The sequence below is a fragment of the Amphibalanus amphitrite genome, unplaced genomic scaffold (genome assembly GCF_019059575.1).
Source record: "Amphibalanus amphitrite isolate SeventyFive unplaced genomic scaffold, NRLGWU_Aamphi_draft 000151F_arrow, whole genome shotgun sequence".
Classification (NCBI taxonomy): domain Eukaryota; kingdom Metazoa; phylum Arthropoda; class Thecostraca; order Balanomorpha; family Balanidae; genus Amphibalanus; species Amphibalanus amphitrite.
The window spans coordinates 911,718-928,415 of record NW_024881646.1 but is presented as its reverse complement, the minus strand read 5'-3'; the positions used below and the strand labels follow the sequence as shown (position 1 = coordinate 928,415).

The 16,698-nt window shown below is 50.0% G+C and overlaps 2 protein-coding genes across 4 annotated transcripts; one reads left to right on the top strand and one right to left on the bottom strand.

Moving 5' to 3' along the window:
• Positions 1-110: 110 nt before the first annotated feature.
• LOC122382956 (sesquipedalian-1-like) lies at positions 111-2,821 on the top strand. The gene is made up of 3 exons (XM_043368952.1): positions 111-538; positions 769-957; positions 1,309-2,821. The coding sequence occupies exons 1-3, from the start codon at positions 334-336 to the stop codon at positions 1,542-1,544; spliced, it is 630 nt and encodes a 209-aa protein (XP_043224887.1). The 5' UTR covers positions 111-333; the 3' UTR covers positions 1,545-2,821.
• Positions 2,822-4,762: 1,941 nt separating this feature from the next.
• On the bottom strand, positions 4,763-15,530 carry LOC122382955 (E3 ubiquitin-protein ligase RNF25-like). Of its 3 annotated transcripts, none has more exons than XM_043368950.1 (9): positions 15,499-15,530; positions 13,676-13,721; positions 12,152-12,217; positions 11,643-11,766; positions 10,292-10,408; positions 8,554-8,687; positions 8,169-8,241; positions 7,305-7,538; positions 4,763-6,038 (listed from the first exon to the last, which is right to left on the bottom strand). In XM_043368950.1, exons 2-9 carry the CDS (start codon positions 13,690-13,692, stop codon positions 5,784-5,786), a joined length of 1,020 nt encoding a protein of 339 aa, XP_043224885.1. In that variant the 5' UTR covers positions 13,693-13,721; positions 15,499-15,530; the 3' UTR covers positions 4,763-5,783. The 3 variants fall into 3 exon arrangements, with proteins under 3 accessions (XP_043224885.1, XP_043224884.1, XP_043224886.1); XM_043368949.1 differs by lacking the exon at positions 15,499-15,530 and adding an exon at positions 15,372-15,483; XM_043368951.1 differs by lacking the exon at positions 15,499-15,530 and adding an exon at positions 15,364-15,482.
• Between the last annotated feature and the right edge of the window lie 1,168 nt (positions 15,531-16,698).

The window sequence follows — 16,698 nt, the reverse complement described above, 5'->3', positions numbered from 1 at the left end:
GTACAAGCTCTCGTCTTATACGGCTTCAAAGAAAGTGTAAGCCTCATATCAATGACGTAACGCATAACAGTCATTCGAGGCAGATGCATTGAATAAAGTACTCTCACTGAACTCTATAATGAGTACTCTTCATTATGCGTCTGCATTTGTCGCCTTGCTTATTGCTATATTGATATGATAATGCATTGCTTTTGTGTGCGATACCCTTGAGTCATTTTAATTTGCATTTGTAATTGTACCTGGGTGCCTTGGTGTTCCGATGTACCTTTAAATGGTATGTTGGCACGTAGTGAGTGTTCGTAGGTACACTTTTGCAGCATAATAAAAATAGATATGAAGCTGTACGACAAAAATTTGTCTGCATTTGCTGTTACACGAGCTAGCATCGACAGGGAAGGCTTTCTTTTCAAGCGAGGAGAAGTGAACAGGTCCTTCCAGAGAAGATGGTTTGTGCTGAAAGGAAATTTGCTTTTCTATTTTGAAAGAAAGGAAGATAAGGAACCCCTAGGAGTTATCATTTTGGAAAATTTCACAATTGGTAAGAAAACTTACATTGGTAACAGTGCCACCTGTCATGAACATTTCCAGCATTTAGATATTGATATGTTATTTCATGAAAATGCCTGCTATTAATTTTGTCAAAGTGCAATGAGAGATCAGTCAATTTTGCAAATGGATGCTGAGGAATGATTCTTGAAAGGGAATTTGGTGATACAGATCCACAGCAATGATGATACCTAAGAGGCTGATGGAGAACTATCATTTCAGACATGTGTGATGATGAAGAGCCACACAGTTTCAAGATTGTGTTCCTGGGTGATGCAGGCAGGGAGTACGTCATGCATGCTGACAGTGATGAACAGATGGAGGCCTGGATGAGGTCCGTTTCATCAGCCAGTTATGAACACATCACCATGATGGTTGCAGAGATGCAAAAACAACTGGATGAAATCACAAGTGAGTACTGAATGTTGGCAGCAGTGATTTTGTTACATTAATCAGATGCAATTTGCTAGTATGTAGTATGTTAAGTTATATTGCTTAAATGCCCTTTTTGTTTCAGAAGATCAGTTTGCCCCTTGCTTAGCAAGTAAAGTAAGTAGTGTAACCATGAATGACTGCTCTCATAAACTTAATCACCAAGCCCAAATAGACTTGGAGTATATGAATTGATCAGAGCTTGGAATTCAGAATTCAGAGTCTAATTGTAAGCTGAATACTGATAGGTACCTATGCCTAACATCGGCCCAAACTGTCTATCGACCCGTCCTCGATGGCCCCACGCTGAGCGGCCGCCCCTCTGCCCAGGCTCGGCGTCCTCTGAGGGCCGTCTAGTGGACGTGGGCGAGCCGGCCGCGCCGTCACCGGTGGCACCGCCGCGGCAGCGGCGCGCCAACCCGTTCCACCAGAGCGAGCCGCCGCCGGCCGGGCCGCGGCTCGGCTTCCGCGCACTGCACGAGGAGCTGGGCCGCGTCATCTGCTACGACCGTACCAACTGGTGGGAGCGGCGCGCGCCGGCCGTCGCCCAGCTGATCGAGCTCTGAGGCCGGCCGGGGCACCGCGCCGCGCCCACTGGCGGCAGACGCCGCGCCACGTCCACACGTGATACCGTGCTGAAAGGACTGGGCCCTGAGCTGACCGCCAGCGGTCGGAGCAGTGCGCCTCTCGACAGGCGTGGCGACGAGGCAGCAGTGGGCGTCGCTAAATGTGATATTGATTACTACTGAGGCAGTACTCCCGGCGAGGGTCGGCTTGTTGTCGGCCGTCGTACGTTCTCTGTACCGGAGCGGCAGTATGTGAGGCCTATGATCGCTGTGACGGTATTTGTCCGAGCCACCGAACGCTTGCCGATGTTTGTTAGCGACTGATGTGGGAAGCTGCGTGTGCCAATCGTGATACCGGAGGCCTTGAACTGACGGCCAACTGGAAATGGTGTGGGTGTTACGGTGGGATAGTGCGGCAGTACTCATCCTGTTATTGAAGACATGTTGCTGATGATTCACCGCACGGGACAAAACCCCCGTACCTGTTTGTAATGCGGCATCCTGTCGGCAGTCTTACTAGTACAGCATGACAATTTTAGTTTGTAACGACCTTGTGCATGCTATAATTTCATTTGACGCCTGTTCCTCCTGCTTAGCTTGCTGTTGTATTATTCGAATATTTAGGCATGAATGAGCCGTATGATTAGCCACTGCTAGGTACCGCGAACTATGGTTACACATGTCACCCTGTTGTAGAGCTGGTCATATCGAGTGTGCTTTCAAGCACGTCTGTATTCTATGCTAACCACGCCCATTCCATGTTGATGCTTTAACCGATGTCCCCAGCGCGACCTATCATGCACCCGAGTCGGCGGCTAGTTTCGATAGCGTTATACGCTTATTCAGCCCAGAAGTATAGGGCAAAACTGCGGCATCCACTGCGGTCTACTGTAAAGCTGTGGCGACTTGCTAGCAGGCCGACATGACTAGGAGTTAGGTATATACGTACAAGTTCAACGGACTGGTGGAATCATTTGACGGGAGCCTGGAGTTTCTCGTCCCTCGGACAGTTCGGTGGTCTGTTCACAGCTTCGTCTGGTGTACGCCGCGTGCATATGAATGTTGGGATTGTTGGGCGATGACAAGTGGCAAGAACTTTCAGGACTCTCTGTCGCCCCGAAGGTTGTGGAAAATAGCCTCACGTTATGCAATTTGTGTCTTGAGCGGCATTTAACAAAGAAGACAAGGCCTTGTGTTACTTATTAATGCGCCGTGCTAATACTGTGACGCAATTTAGTATTGACAGTGCCACTGAAAATATAAGACGTCGTTACCAACCGTGGCATGTTTGCATTAACCCTCGCATGTGTGCGGCGTTTGCCAGCTTCTAATGTGTAGGGGGGGGGGGGGGTCGGTTGGACCCCCCCCTTGCCGTTTGGCCCCTGATCGAGCTAGAGCTTCGCGGAAAAAACGAGCGTGTTGCCCGTGACGAGAGGAAGCCGATGATACCCAATTTTAAGGTCCTAGGTCATTGGTAGACCTTGCAGGTCAGGTCAATGACCCAAAGTCGGGAAAATCGGGACCTGTTATAAAGTCGTAAAGTGTGGCTGCTAAGGGGTTTTTCGGGGTGCTGATCACGAATATCGTGTTAGTTTTGATCACAGATGATGTCTTGAAGCATTTAGACCAGGTCGGGTCAGGTCAGGTCAGGTCAACCAGTAGGCGTCGTGACGGGTATTCGTAGTAGGGGAAGGTGGGGTAAGACGGCCCAGCGGGGCAAGACGGACACTAGCCCTCCCGGCTGAACCGCTGCTGGTATCTACTGCTTTATGCACTCACTGTGTTTGTTTTCCTTCGTAACAAAGGCCACGTTGAGCTCATGCTGCTAGGCTGCATAGCTTTTGAGTTATTGAGAAAAATGTTGTTTTTCGTCAAACCGATCTAATATAAGAGGTCTACGGGTGATTCAATTACGGCGCCTTTCTTGCATGATTAGTTTCTATTTTGCACTTAACTGTGAAGAACAAAGTTATAAATTTAGTTATAGTCACACTTTAGGAAAGGCAAGGTTTTGCAATGTTGGGCTATTTGACATATACGTCATGATAATGACAGAATTTAGATTTGGGGCAAGACGGACCACTGTGGTCCATCTTACCCTGTGGTGGTCCATTGTACCCTGCATATGGAAAGTTTTTTTCCAAAACATTGACACAAGTTTAAGTAAGCTAATTTTCAGGAAGGAGTCTTTGTTGTTGCATGTGAGCCATGCATGCAAGTGCTCAGTTAGCATGCATTCATGCCAAACGACAATCAACACACATGTTCCCAGCTTTTAGCTGCACTTCCATCACACATGAGTAAAGAATAAAGGCTCATTTTGTTATTTTACCATTCTGGTTACTTTTTCTTACAAGAGTACAGAGCAGAAGTGTAACACACATGAACGGATAGCAGGCACTGCTGGGTGGTCCGTCTTACCCCACGTTTTTTCTCGTCTGAGTTTTTGACATGTCCCTCTTTAAGAGCATCCACCACCTAGATGTCTTTAATTTGAAATTTAGTCTTTACACATATCAACAGAGGAAGGATTGAGCATTCCGAAGACTATAAATAATATGAATTACGAGAGCAATGTAGCAAGATATGCGGCCTCAAACCTTAGCTGGTCCGTCTTACCCCACCTTCCCCTACGTGTCAACCGCCTCTGACAGCTTCGTAACATGTTACGAAGTCACCAAAACTACTTCGTAAATGTTCAAATAGTTGCTAAATTCGAATTCAGCTCCAAAAACTAGCCTAGAAACATGTAAAACTCGAAAAAGTGACCCGAGGTCACCCGAGGTCACCAAAGGTCAATGACCTGACCTGACCTTCAGGTGACCTTGACACACACGGGAGTAACATCAAATCACATGTTTGAACGTTTGAAACCACGAAAAGCTTGCAAACACGCGGCTAGTGCGAGCCGACATACGCGAAATCGCGATTCCGGCCAAACATGGTCTCGGAAAAGAGGTCACAGGTCAAAGGTCATTTGGGTCAGGGTCATGAAATTTTCAGGGTAGGTGTAAAATTGATCAATGTGAGGGTACTGAAACTTTCGTCGCGATCGGCCGCTTTTTACGCGAGTTATTCGCGAAAAACCATGGGGGGGGGGTCCATCCGACCCCCCCCCCCTACACATGCGAGGGTTAAGTTGCTAGGTGTCGTACGACTACTGCGACGACGCTTCAGCGTAGGTACCCTCAGCGGAGACGACCGTGGTAAAACGGGTATTCAGCTGAGCGAGTCGCCTGGTTTATTGTCACCATCGCTAGGGTGGGAACATCGATGCACAATTAAAGCAATAAATAATCCACAACAGCCAGTCAGCGCAGCGCACGGGTCCCTGCCCGTGCGCGCAGTCTCTCCTCCCGCTAACACAGGCGCTACAGTGGCGGCGGCGGCCGGTGCCCGGTCCCCGGGTCCGTCGTCGACCGGCGGCCGGCGGACTGTCTCCCCAGCGACCGGTGCGCGCGCCGGCGGGGTCCCCCGGCCAGGGGGATGGCGGCCCAGCCACCCTCGGAATGTCTGCAGTGGACGTCAACTGGCCTGCGTTTTGTGCGAACGGTTTACTCGTGAAAAAGCGACTCGATCCATATAATTTTGACGCCTTTCGTTTCGCACCGTGGATAAAAGAACAAACTCAGATACTGAATATAAAGAAGTTCGGCAAGCACTTGCCGAAGGCCGTAAAAGGCCGAACTTCAACGCAACTTTTTAACCTGATATTTGATAAGACAAATCCAGTACCAACCATATGACCTGGATATACGATGAGTTGTCAGCCCATTCTGAGATTAACAAGAATATCTTAATCACAGCAATAACAATATTCCATATGATATCGTCAAGAAAATATGCAATAAATATAGCTGTACTCTGTCCAACAGTTTGGCAGCAATCTGGCATTGCATTAATCACAGCCAAGCTCGTCTCGGGACGCGGGCTGGGTCTGGGTCTGGGTGTGTCCGCCGTCCGCCGTCGGTCGCCGCAGGACCCGGGAACCCGTGGACGCTAGGCGGCCGCCGCCAGTCTCCGCACGCCCGTCCGTCTCCTGAGTGTGCTCCCCGGACTAGAGCCCCCCGCGGCGGCGGTCCCGGCCGCGCCACCCACCCCCCGCGCCAACAGCGAGAATACAGACCTCCAGCGGGCGTCACACACACAACACGCGGCGACGCCGGCGGCCGCCGGCACCGCCAGACACTCGCCGCCGGCAAAAGAAGCGTAGGGAAGGCGCCCTACGGGGCATTCTTGTCAACTCTTGGTGGGCGCTGTGCTGTGTGGAGCGCCCGGTCGGCCGCCGCGGCCCCGCTGCCCGCCGCGCCGGCCGCCACGGCCGCCCCGACCGCGGTGGGCTCCGCCACCCCCGCCGCCGCCGCGACCGCCATGTCCACCGCCGCCGCGGCCGGCCGCTGGGGCGGGGGCGGCGGGCTCCCCGCTGCCGCCTGGCTGCGAGTTCGCGGCGGCGGCGGCAGCAGCAGCCCGACGGCGCTCGGCCCGAGACGGCCTCTGCAACAGAGGCCAGCTTAGTCACAACAGCTGCGGAGCCTGTCAGTCGCCATGACCGTCTTCGCTTGAACACCAAGAAACGTCTCACAATAACAATTTCGCAAAAGAAAAGTTTATACAAACGCGATTCTCGAAAAATATTGCTCCTGTCTCTCAGGTTTTTATCATGTACACTCGGGGTCAGATTGATGTTCCACCACCCCTTACCCATCGGGCTCCCATGGCTCAACACTGGCAGCGGCCAGTGGCAGCACTGGCACTGGCAGGCAGTGCTGAGCAGTGCTGCTGTGAGGGCAGGCAACACTGGCAGCGGCCAGTGCTGAGGACACGGACACGTGCCTGACGCCCAGCACTGAGGTCAAAAATCTTGGTGTGGTCTTCGACCAGCAGCTGTCATGGGACGCGCACGTGAGGGCGGTCTCGCGTAGATGCTGCGGTATCCTCGCAACACTATCCCACCTACGCCACTTCCTTCCTCCTGACACCCTTCCCGAGATAGTCACCGCCCTGGCCGTCTCGCACATCCGCTATTGCCTCTCTGTTTACGGCAGCGGCAGCGCTGGCAACCTCGCAACCATCCAGAAGCTGCTCAACTTTGCGGCTCGCGTGATCGCGGGCAAACGAAAGTTTGACCGCGTGTCAGCTGTGCGAGACAGGCTGGGGTGGCTCGACTCGTCTCAACTCTTCCAATACCAATCCCTCTGCCTCCTTGACAAAGTCCTCTCCTCTAGCCAGCCCGAATGCATCGCCCGTCAGGTCTGCCTCAACCGGGACCATCATGGCCATGTCCGGCACACCAGACAGGACGATCTCCTGCACGTGCCACCCATCCGTTCGGAGGCGGGCCGGCGACGGTTTGTATACCGCTCGCCCCACCTCATGAACGATCTGCCCATGTCGGTGCGGAACCTGCGAGGTCCGCGGTTCAGGCGAGCCCTGAGGGCCCACCTACTCTCGAGACGAGACACGTGATGAACGCGTTTTTGATCATGATGCCGTGCAGGTGGTTTTTTTATCCTGAGCTATATGTATATTTTAGGTTGTGTAACATCGTGAGTGTGTATTTTACCCTGCATGTTATGATCCGATTTTATTGACGTGAAGGCCATAATAGCCACTTGTCTTGTGGATGGCTTTTTAATAAACTACTACTACTACTACTACTACTGAGCCATGGGAGCCCGATGGGTAGGGAGTGGTGGAACATCAATCTACCCCCGAGTGTACCACCAGAAGGACCTAACCGCTACCGTCCGCCCGACTGACCTGCTCCGTCTCCGGCGCCGTGACCAGCAGGTACTTGTTCTTCTCCTGTTCGAGGTCGATGAGGCCGCCGCGCTGCTGCTGCTGGAGGAACAGCGCCGCCATGCGCCGCTGCAGACTGCGCAGCTCGTCCGTGGCGCGGAAACCGGCCGCCAGTGCTGCCAGCTCGGGCGGCGGCGCGGCGCGCAGCGCCTCCAGGTCGTACCCGATCGGCTCGCGGCACACCGGACAGACCACCTGAGCGGGGGAGAACGGGACTGGGGTCACACACCGGACAGACCACCTGAGCGGGAGAGAGAACGGGACTGGGATCACACACCGGACACACCAGAGCGGGACTAGGGTCACACACACCGGACAGACCACCTGAGCGGGAGAGAACGGGACTGGGGTCACACACCGGACACACCAGAGCGGGACCGGGGTCACACACACCGGACAGACGAGAACGGGTCTAGGGTCACACACACCGGACACACCAGAGCGGAACTGGGGTCACACACTGATACCTTATATGGAATGGACAAACTGAATATACACCACTGGTATCCCTGGTCACATACTGCCCTACTGACTACTGAGTACACCATTTTACCGGGGATCTGGTGGTCACGATAATCATGGCACTACCACTGATTATACCTGCAGCTGACGATACGAGCAGGAACGAGGGTAGACTGACTGGTGTTCCACGCTAAGACAGGCGGTTCATTTTCAGGCTGTGTGTGTGACGCACAGTGACGAGAGACAAGAAGAAGGGATTAAACGGCAAAAGATAGACAAGACTCAAAGGCACAGCCGCAGGGGAAAAGTTCAAATAATAGCTATACAACACGTGCAGGGATCACACACGAGCAGGAGACTCACGTCGGTGGTTTTCTTCTCCTGCCAGGGGGGCGTCTCCTCGTCATCCTCTGAATCTAGCACGTTCTCCACATACCTGCAAGGTCAGGCGTGTGCGTTCAGCGTTACACAAATAAATCGACGATAAGCATCTGAAATCAAACAATTACCTTCTCATCGTTTTGTTCAACGACAATTATTTAAACTGATTTTGTTCGAGAGGAGTTCTATTGTGAAGTTCATAGCCAATAAATGGTCATATAAGCACCAACATCTCCAACGTCATAAAAAGTCTTAATTTAGCGGACGATTGCACAAAACAATGACTGTCGTGTGTAGATAGATATTCAATTTCTGACATGTTTCCGCGTCACAGTTGCAGTAGCCGGGCCGCCGCACGCGGTCGCACCTGGCCAGACACTGGGCGTGGAAGTAGTGGTAGCAGGCCGTCTTTGTGAACACGTCCTGCGCCGTGAACTCGTACAGGCAGATGACGCACGGCACCGCCGGCACATTGCTCTCCGTCAGGTGGTCCCGCGCCAGCTGACGGTCAGATATCAGACAACGGTCAGATCTGACGGCACGTTACTCTCCGTCAGGTGGTCCCGCGCCAGCTGACGGTCAGATATCAGACAACGGCCAGAGAACAGACAACGGTCAGATATCAGACAACGGTCAGAGAACAGACAACGGTCAGAGGACACACCACGGTCAGATCTGACGGCACGGCACGTTACGCTCCGTCAGGTGGTCCCGCGCCAGCTGACGGTCAGATATCAGACAACGGTCAGAGATCAGACAACGGAGAGAACAGACAACGGTCAGATATCAGACAACGGTCAGAGAACAGACGACGGCCAGACACATAACGGTCAGAGGACACACAACCGTCAGATCTGACGGCACGTTACTCTCCGTCAGGTGGTCCCGCGCCAGCTGACGGTCAGATATCAGACAACGGTCAGAGAACAGACAACGGTCAGAGGACACACAACGGTCAGACGACGGCACGTTACTCTCCGTCAGGTGGTCACTCCCGCGCCAGCTGACGGTCAGATATCAGACAACGGTCAGATCTGACGGCACGACACGTTACTCCTCGTCAGGTGGTCCCGCGCCAGCTGACGGTCAGACATCAGACAACGGTCAGAGAACAGACAACGGTCAGATGACACACAACGGTCAGAGAACAGACAACGGTCAGAATATGACGGCACGTTACTCTCCGTCAGGTGGTCCCGCGCCAGCTGACGGTCAGATATCAGACAACGGTCAGAGAACAGACAACGATCAGATCTGACGGCACGGCACGTTACTCTCCGTGAGGTGGTCCCGCGCCAGCTGACGGTCAGATATCAGACAACGGTCAGAGAACAGACAACGATCAGAGAACACACAACGGTCAGATATCAGACAACGGTCAGATGACGGCACGTTACTCTCCGTCAGGTGGTCCCGCGTCAGCTGACGGTCAGATATCAGACAACCGTCAGAGCTGACGGCACGACACGTGAGGTGGTCCCGCGCCAGCCGACGGTCAGATATCATACAACGGCTAGGTGACGGATAGTAGATGACAGATAACAATTAAATCACCGATACCAGTCAGCCGTCAGAATACACCGGTCAGAGAGCGTTATCGGATAGTGCTGAGCAGCTCCTGTACTGTGTACTGGTCGCGGTTCGAGCCAGGCCGGTCAATGGGTCACGGGGGCACAGTGCAGCGGTCAGTTACCGGCGCATACCCGGGACAGTCACAGTACACGCCCTGCCCGTACAGGACGGCTTACATCACACACGCACAGCAGAGTATTACGTTACGGGCGCGGTAGCACGGCCCAGGCCCCAGTCGCCGCCCGCCGGGCCGCGGCGAAAGTGAGCCGGTGCGAGCGGAACCCGAAGAGGGTGGTGGCAGCTCGCCATGGCTGAATTATTTGGTAGAACACCGGCCTTCCGTGCTGCATCAGATCTCGGAAAACCTGCCTGCCGTACCTTTATCAGCAGCTGCGGATGCGGTAACTAAAACGGCCTACGTTACCTGTGTATTATCTGGTGTACCACCTGCATGTGCTAACACTACCCAAGATAACTTTACTACTCCCCCTACCAGCTGAGCCGTCGTACCTCTATAAGCAGATCCCTCGTACCTCGATCAGCTGGTAGAGCACCGGCTCGCCGCGATACTCTTCCATCTTGGCGAAGCACTGCTGCTGCACGCGCTGCACCGTCTGCTCACTGATGCCGCGAGGGTTGGAGATCACCACCTGCCACGGCACACGGTGAAACACGCGTCACTGCCAGCCGCGAGCCGGCGGCCACGTCCGCGATAGCATGGACCAGGCAGGGGTTACGCAGCGATCGCCAGGGCTGACAACACCGGAAAATATCATCCATGCAAGAGCAGGCAGACGATAGCCCGCAATGTGACAGAGAGAGCTGTTACGGTAGCAGTGAAAAAACATAGGCAGCGTTTGAATGAAATACAAACGCAACGTTTTCCCTAACATTGACTTTACTGTTCAATCGCGAGAGAAAAGCAGTAACACAAGATAAAAAGGGGACTTTCAGGCAAAGCAGCGTCCACAACCTTGAATCAGAACCCATCCTACTAAACAGTCCGGCGGCACAGCCGGAAAACGAAAGTGAAACCGAAAGTGACAAACAAAAAACATCCGTCCCGTGTATGCACATTCTCCTAGCGCAGGACCCGTAAGACAAAACATCATTGTGTTCCCAAAACATCGGCCCATCTTCCTCGTCTGCCCGCCGCATATCGACGAAGGTTAATTAGCTCTCTCTCGTTCGCTCGCTGCACTCCCCAGCCCGGCCCTGGCCCGGCATCCCGTCGGAAATGAAACAGATACCAGTGGCAGCGAGCTCACAATGCGAGACAATGCGACGGTACGCGACAGTACGCGACAGCGGCTCGGCCGGCAGCTCATTAGTACGGCGCCGGCTAATGTCAGCCGCTGGAGCCGGCCCGGCACTTGGAGGCCGCAGACACAGTCCGCACCAAAAGAGCCGCAGTACCCACCAAAGACACCACAGTCTACACCAAATTGCAAATACCACAGGGCCACACTTCGCATCAAACACGGCAGGACCGCAGTCTGCACCAAATACCCACAACACTACAACAGCCCCCCCCGCACATTTAGAGTCCGAGGGTTGGAGAGACCTTGTCTAATACCGTTATTTCCGAAGACTGACCGATGACAACTAGCATAGCATATGAATATGTAATATGAAATATTTCATATTCATAAGACGTTGATCGAGTAGACGCATTATCTAATCATATGAATTTACCTGCCAAAATGCAGGACCGGCCCTACCAAAGCGCAGTCTGCACGAAAACGTCAAAAAGATGCACCATCACTACATTGCCTTTTGTGAGTGCAATGTGTACAACCCTAAGTCCCTGCGGGCTGACCACATTCCCAGAGACGAGCGGGTCTCGCAGGACACCAGAGCTGGGCCGCCGGCGTCTCGGCTCACCTTGGGACTGTCGCTCGGGTAGCCGGCGGGCAGGTGGAGTGTCAGCGTCATCCGCACGAACTGCTCGTCCCTGTTGTGTGCTGTGGCCGGGTGCAGGGTGACCGACACCTCCTGGGGACGCTCCCTGGGCGGAGAAACACGGTCAGTTGGGCGGGGACACAATCTACTGGGCGGGGAAACACGGTCAGTTGGGCGGGGACACAATCTACTGGGCGGGGAATACAGTCAGCTGAGCGGGGGAACCGCACGGTCAGCGGGGAACACTTAACGGCGTCACTGCTACACTTTCAGCTGTGCACGGCAGCACATCACCGGCAGAGCACAGACGCCGCAGATATGGGCTGAACACAGACAGACGGGTGTTCAACTCACCCGAGTCAAATACGTCCACAAGCACCGGTCGAATCCCCAGTCCAATACGCCACATTCACGGCTGGTGCTCGTAGCTCAGTGCCAAGCGTGACCGTAGTCAGACACGAACATACTCGTAGCCAGCTTTGCGAACATACCCGTTGTAGACGACGTTCAGGTCATCCATCAGCGTGGCCTCCAGAGCCGCCACCTCCTCCAGAAGCCTGCCGCGGAATTAGCAGCAAATGTAAATACTAAATAGAGGTGCAGTGTATGACATGAGCAAAAGCAGTCTCTCTTTTACACCACGCTTATAATCATGGCTGAGACACAAGTATGTATCAAGTTCATTTTTTCTAGTTCCCACTCTTTCTAGTAGATTCCCTACAAGCATTTTGAATGAAAATTTAGTAACCCAGCACAAGCCAGATGGAAGAAGTCGGGGTATAATCCCTAATTTAAGGGAATCAAATCCCCGTTCCAATGCATTCGGCATGGCAGAGACAGCAGTGGTTTTTACTTTTTACCAATTGAAACATGTCTTTTGCCAGAGTTCATTTGCCAGAGCTCAGACTAGAGCAGTGTTCCATTTCTCAGAATTTTTGGTGGAAAATCACACTGCATGAGAAAATATTTTCATTCCAAAAATCAGAAGTGGCATTAGTTAATCTTAAGAAAATGTTTCATACATTCGGACAGCCATGTTATACATGACTTGACAGTTGAAGCATCCACATTCCACATCCTTTTCTTTCAGATCCTGTCATGATCCTGGCATGATATCCTGCTTTATCAATTGGCATAAAAATCATGGTTTTACACCAATTTGTGAGATACTATGCCTAGCTATTTACCCTCTTTTTTGTCATCCAAAGAAATTCTTTTTTGATCAGCACACCCAAGCCAAAATCCAATTTTAGAACACTGACTCAGAGGAAATACTACTTCAGAGGAGTCCATGCAAAAAATACAATCCAACACATATACAGCCCAGCAAACCTTCCCAACTGGGCCTCTTATCAGTATAGGTTGAAAGCATGGAATCTGGGTTTGTGTGATCATGGGCAACAGAAGTGGGCCTAACATATGCTTAGTCTGGCCAGACTTCATCTTAGCCTTATAGGCATCAGGATCAACAACCACTATGTTACACAAACTTTGAAATTCACTGGATGTGCCAATGTTTGAGTCTCAGACATTGGGTCTTCTCCTCAGTGTGTGGAGTGTTGCCTGAGCCACCAATCATGTGGGCTGCATGTGAATTGTGAGCCCACATTTGGGCTGCTCATATTCATGATCAGTTTGACTGACACCCATGACATGGAACTACAATCTAGGTCCAGGCTTGGTGCACAGTTGAGGCCCCTACAGGCCACACATGTTAATGCTGGGTATTGGCAAGTTGAATTATCGGTGAAAAATATTAACCACTTGTTGTTTGAAGCTGAAATTGAATACCTACCTACTATAAATAGTTAACACCTAGGCACTAGTTTTATGGCATATGAAATATATGCATATAAGATTCAACAGCAAAATCATGAAAAGGATGTTATGCATATATTACCATTCAAAGCTAAAAATGAATAGTAAAAACTGTAAAAATGGCTAGGGGAAAAACTCAGTACTTGTTCAAGATTTTACTCAACTCAAACTGTGCATATTTGAAGAAAAAAACTTACATGTCATCATGTTCCATGACTATGTCCTGTTTGCTATAGTGAAATTCTGAGAAAAAAGAATCACTGGGTTAGCTTCATATGTAGGTTCAAACAATATTATTTACATGAAAAAAATTGGTAGCCAGGTACCACACAACACCAAACATGAACACTACTCTGGTGATAGACAATCCAACTGAGATATTCTGGAGCTGCAGCAAGCAAAACCACCATATAATACCTACTACACCACTTAACTACATTTGCAACATGTAAGATAATTGGTCAGTTTACTACATTCAAAATATAAAAGGTACCTAACCTATCTATTACAGTGAAAAGATAAAGGAAATACCGGGTGGCCCAGAAAAAACGTTCCCAATTTTAAATCAACATTTCTCAGAAAGTTATAAAGATACAACATTGAAACTTCCAATAGTCAATGTGGCATATATTTTCAGTGAATGGTATGATTTTCATGTTATTCAGTAAATTACTTTTTAAATGGTTCGTGTTTCTAGCATGCCATGTAAAAATCACTTTTTTGCTCTGATGTTTACCAAAAATGTGAGTGAACGGGCCACTTCCATCTCGGCACCACGGCCTACAGCCATGACTGCTACTGGCAACTAGTCTCATTGGTGGTTCAGGCCTCAGGGTAACACATTCCCTCTAGCTTTTTTCCTTATTCGGTCGATTTACTATTTGATCTTCTTGAAGGGTCGGGAGGGCGATCAGCAGTAACCCATGCACCGTGCCACTCGGCTTCGCCTCGAAACAGGACTTGTGTTGAAACGAATGGCATCCATTAACATAACTTTGGCTTAGTATTTGAATACACAAAAAATATCTAAAATAGCAGCACACACGCTGGTATCATTCACGTTGTTCTATTTTTTTTTGTATTTTTTTTCTAACATGGTACGTCTAAGCCAATCATTACTTCCGTTCAACAACGGCAAAAAAAGCAAAAACGTCTTACTTAGTTCAACATAAGATTGCTGGCTTGAAAATGATGGTACAGTGTTATAATTTGGCATACCAATGCGCAAAGAAGTGACGCAGACTTGATGAAAATTTTGGCTCGTTATTTGCGCTCGAATTTGAGATATAGGCCTCCAAAGTTCGGAACGTTTTTTTGGGGCCACCCGGTAGGTACCGTAAGGTGGGGCTATTTGAGACAGTATTCAAAATTGTTACAAAATAAAAACCGTTTGAAATCTATGCTTAATTTTTGGTCAGGCGATTTACTGCTCGATTCCACACCTCCCTGAGCAAAAATAAAACGCAAAAAATCAAACAATCTTCATTTTTTAGCGATTTTAAATGCTGTCTCAAATAGCCCCACTGTCTCAAATAGCCCCACTTTACGGTATCAGGATAGGCATGTTATGTATGTAAAAAAAAATGTTGATGCAGCCCTGATTTTATCCATTATTCTTAAACCTTGTCTTAAATTAACTATACGACTACCTACCTGAAAACTTAGGTACAAAACCAAAATTACCTACCTATAAAATTTCTTAGAGTAACATAAAATGAATGAGCAAATGGAATAAAAAATCATTGAGGTTCTATAGTATTAACAGATTGTGATTGAAACAACATACGGTATCAAAATTATGTGCTGCGTGAAAAAAGTAAGAACTTGAACTTAGGTTTCAATATTTCAACCTAAGTTTGATTTGTCGTTGCATTGCAGCCTATACCTGCTTACTCATTCACGACAGTCGATATTCAGCGATTTATATAGTTATCTTCAAAAGGCATAAGGTTATTGAGAGCCCTAAATTATACGAGTATTTTTCCAAAATAGCAACCCAAGATAGAACCCAAGTACCGACCTCTGAATTCAGATTTCCAATGATGCAGAACAAGCGTTCTAAATAAACTGCGGCAGAAATGGCGAGCTTTTGCAAAATATTGTAAGTAGTGCTACCAAGGCTATATAAACCAGGTAGAACGCTCCGGGAAAAAAGTTGGAAACAATAAATTAGTTGCGGCATTCCCTGATGACGCGAATGTGGGTCAGCGGCCGGCGGCCGGCCGCCGCTAACACTGTATGAGGAGGGATGCGCGGAACTTTTGCTTGTTGGTGATTGCGCTAGGCAGTTAAATGGTAATGTTAGGATATGTTTCGAAAGTAAATTAAACGACGCTTCGAACGCCGTCAATGAATTTGCGATACGACTATTTGTTTAGTTAGAGCCGGCGAACTTTTACCTTCCGACCGCGCGCGGAGGCGATATGGTGCCACACTGGCGGTTTTTACGATAGCTCAAAATTATTTTGAGATAAAGAGATGAAATTTGACATGTCCTATCTTTTGATCAAGCTGGATCTTATGGTACAAGTCGCATATTTAAGGTAGGTCAGGTTGTTGACCTATGTTGTCGCTCGTGAGCCTCTGCACAGTCCAAAAACAACGCAATTTCTGTGTAGTGTTAATTCGGAATTAGGAAGTTCGTGACAATTGTTGTAGTGTTAATTCGGAATTAGGAAGTTCGTGACAATTGTTATGTTGCCATGGCAACCAGATCAAGGAGCCTGACTTATTGATGTGTTGGTGAGCTCTGATTGGCTAGGCCCTAGAATTCAGGGCTTTGGCCGAAGGGGATTGGTGGAGAGGGAGATGAGATCGGGGATCACTGGCAGCAAGGCGGCAGTGCGGTGGGAGCAGCGAAGGGGAACGGCAGGTCGGGGAGTCCAGGGATGGAATGGTGTCGTTATTGGGGAGTTCCAGCCCTCTGTGAAGTGCGACTACTTTTGTGTTAACATCGCCTGATATTGACAATAATATCTATCTTTTATCTAACTGGCTGTGAAATCGACTACATTCTGAACACTCAGTGCCAAGAAATCCTTCATAGAAAGATGACACTTGGCAGAAAGAAGAGTTGTCGGTTTCTTACCGTTCGTATGTGTCGTGTTTTCACAAGAGTTTAGTAAGGTCAGGTCCGTCACTTGACCTCCCCTCATAACTCAATAGGTTTACTATCATAGAAGCGTTTATCAATCGCCGGAAATCTTAGCCAATCCCACTG

What these genes read in the sequence shown, in the direction of transcription:
- LOC122382956 (XM_043368952.1), top strand. Translation starts at nt 334, where the DNA reads ATGAAGCTGTACGACAAAAATTTGTCTGCATTTGCTGTTACACGAGCT. An exon ending in TTTGGAAAATTTCACAATTG is followed by an intron (nt 539 to 768) that starts GTAAGAAAACTT and finishes CTATCATTTCAG; the next exon opens with ACATGTGTGATGATGAAGAG. An exon ending in ACAACTGGATGAAATCACAA is followed by an intron (nt 958 to 1,308) that starts GTGAGTACTGAA and finishes CCCTCTGCCCAG; the next exon opens with GCTCGGCGTCCTCTGAGGGC.
- LOC122382955 (XM_043368949.1), bottom strand. An exon ending in CTGAACGTCGTCTACAACGG is followed by an intron (nt 11,767 to 12,151) that starts GTATGTTCGCAA and finishes TTCTCCGCCCAG; the next exon opens with GGAGCGTCCCCAGGAGGTGT. An exon ending in TGCTCTACCAGCTGATCGAG is followed by an intron (nt 8,688 to 10,291) that starts GTACGAGGGATC and finishes TCTGACCGTCAG; the next exon opens with CTGGCGCGGGACCACCTGAC.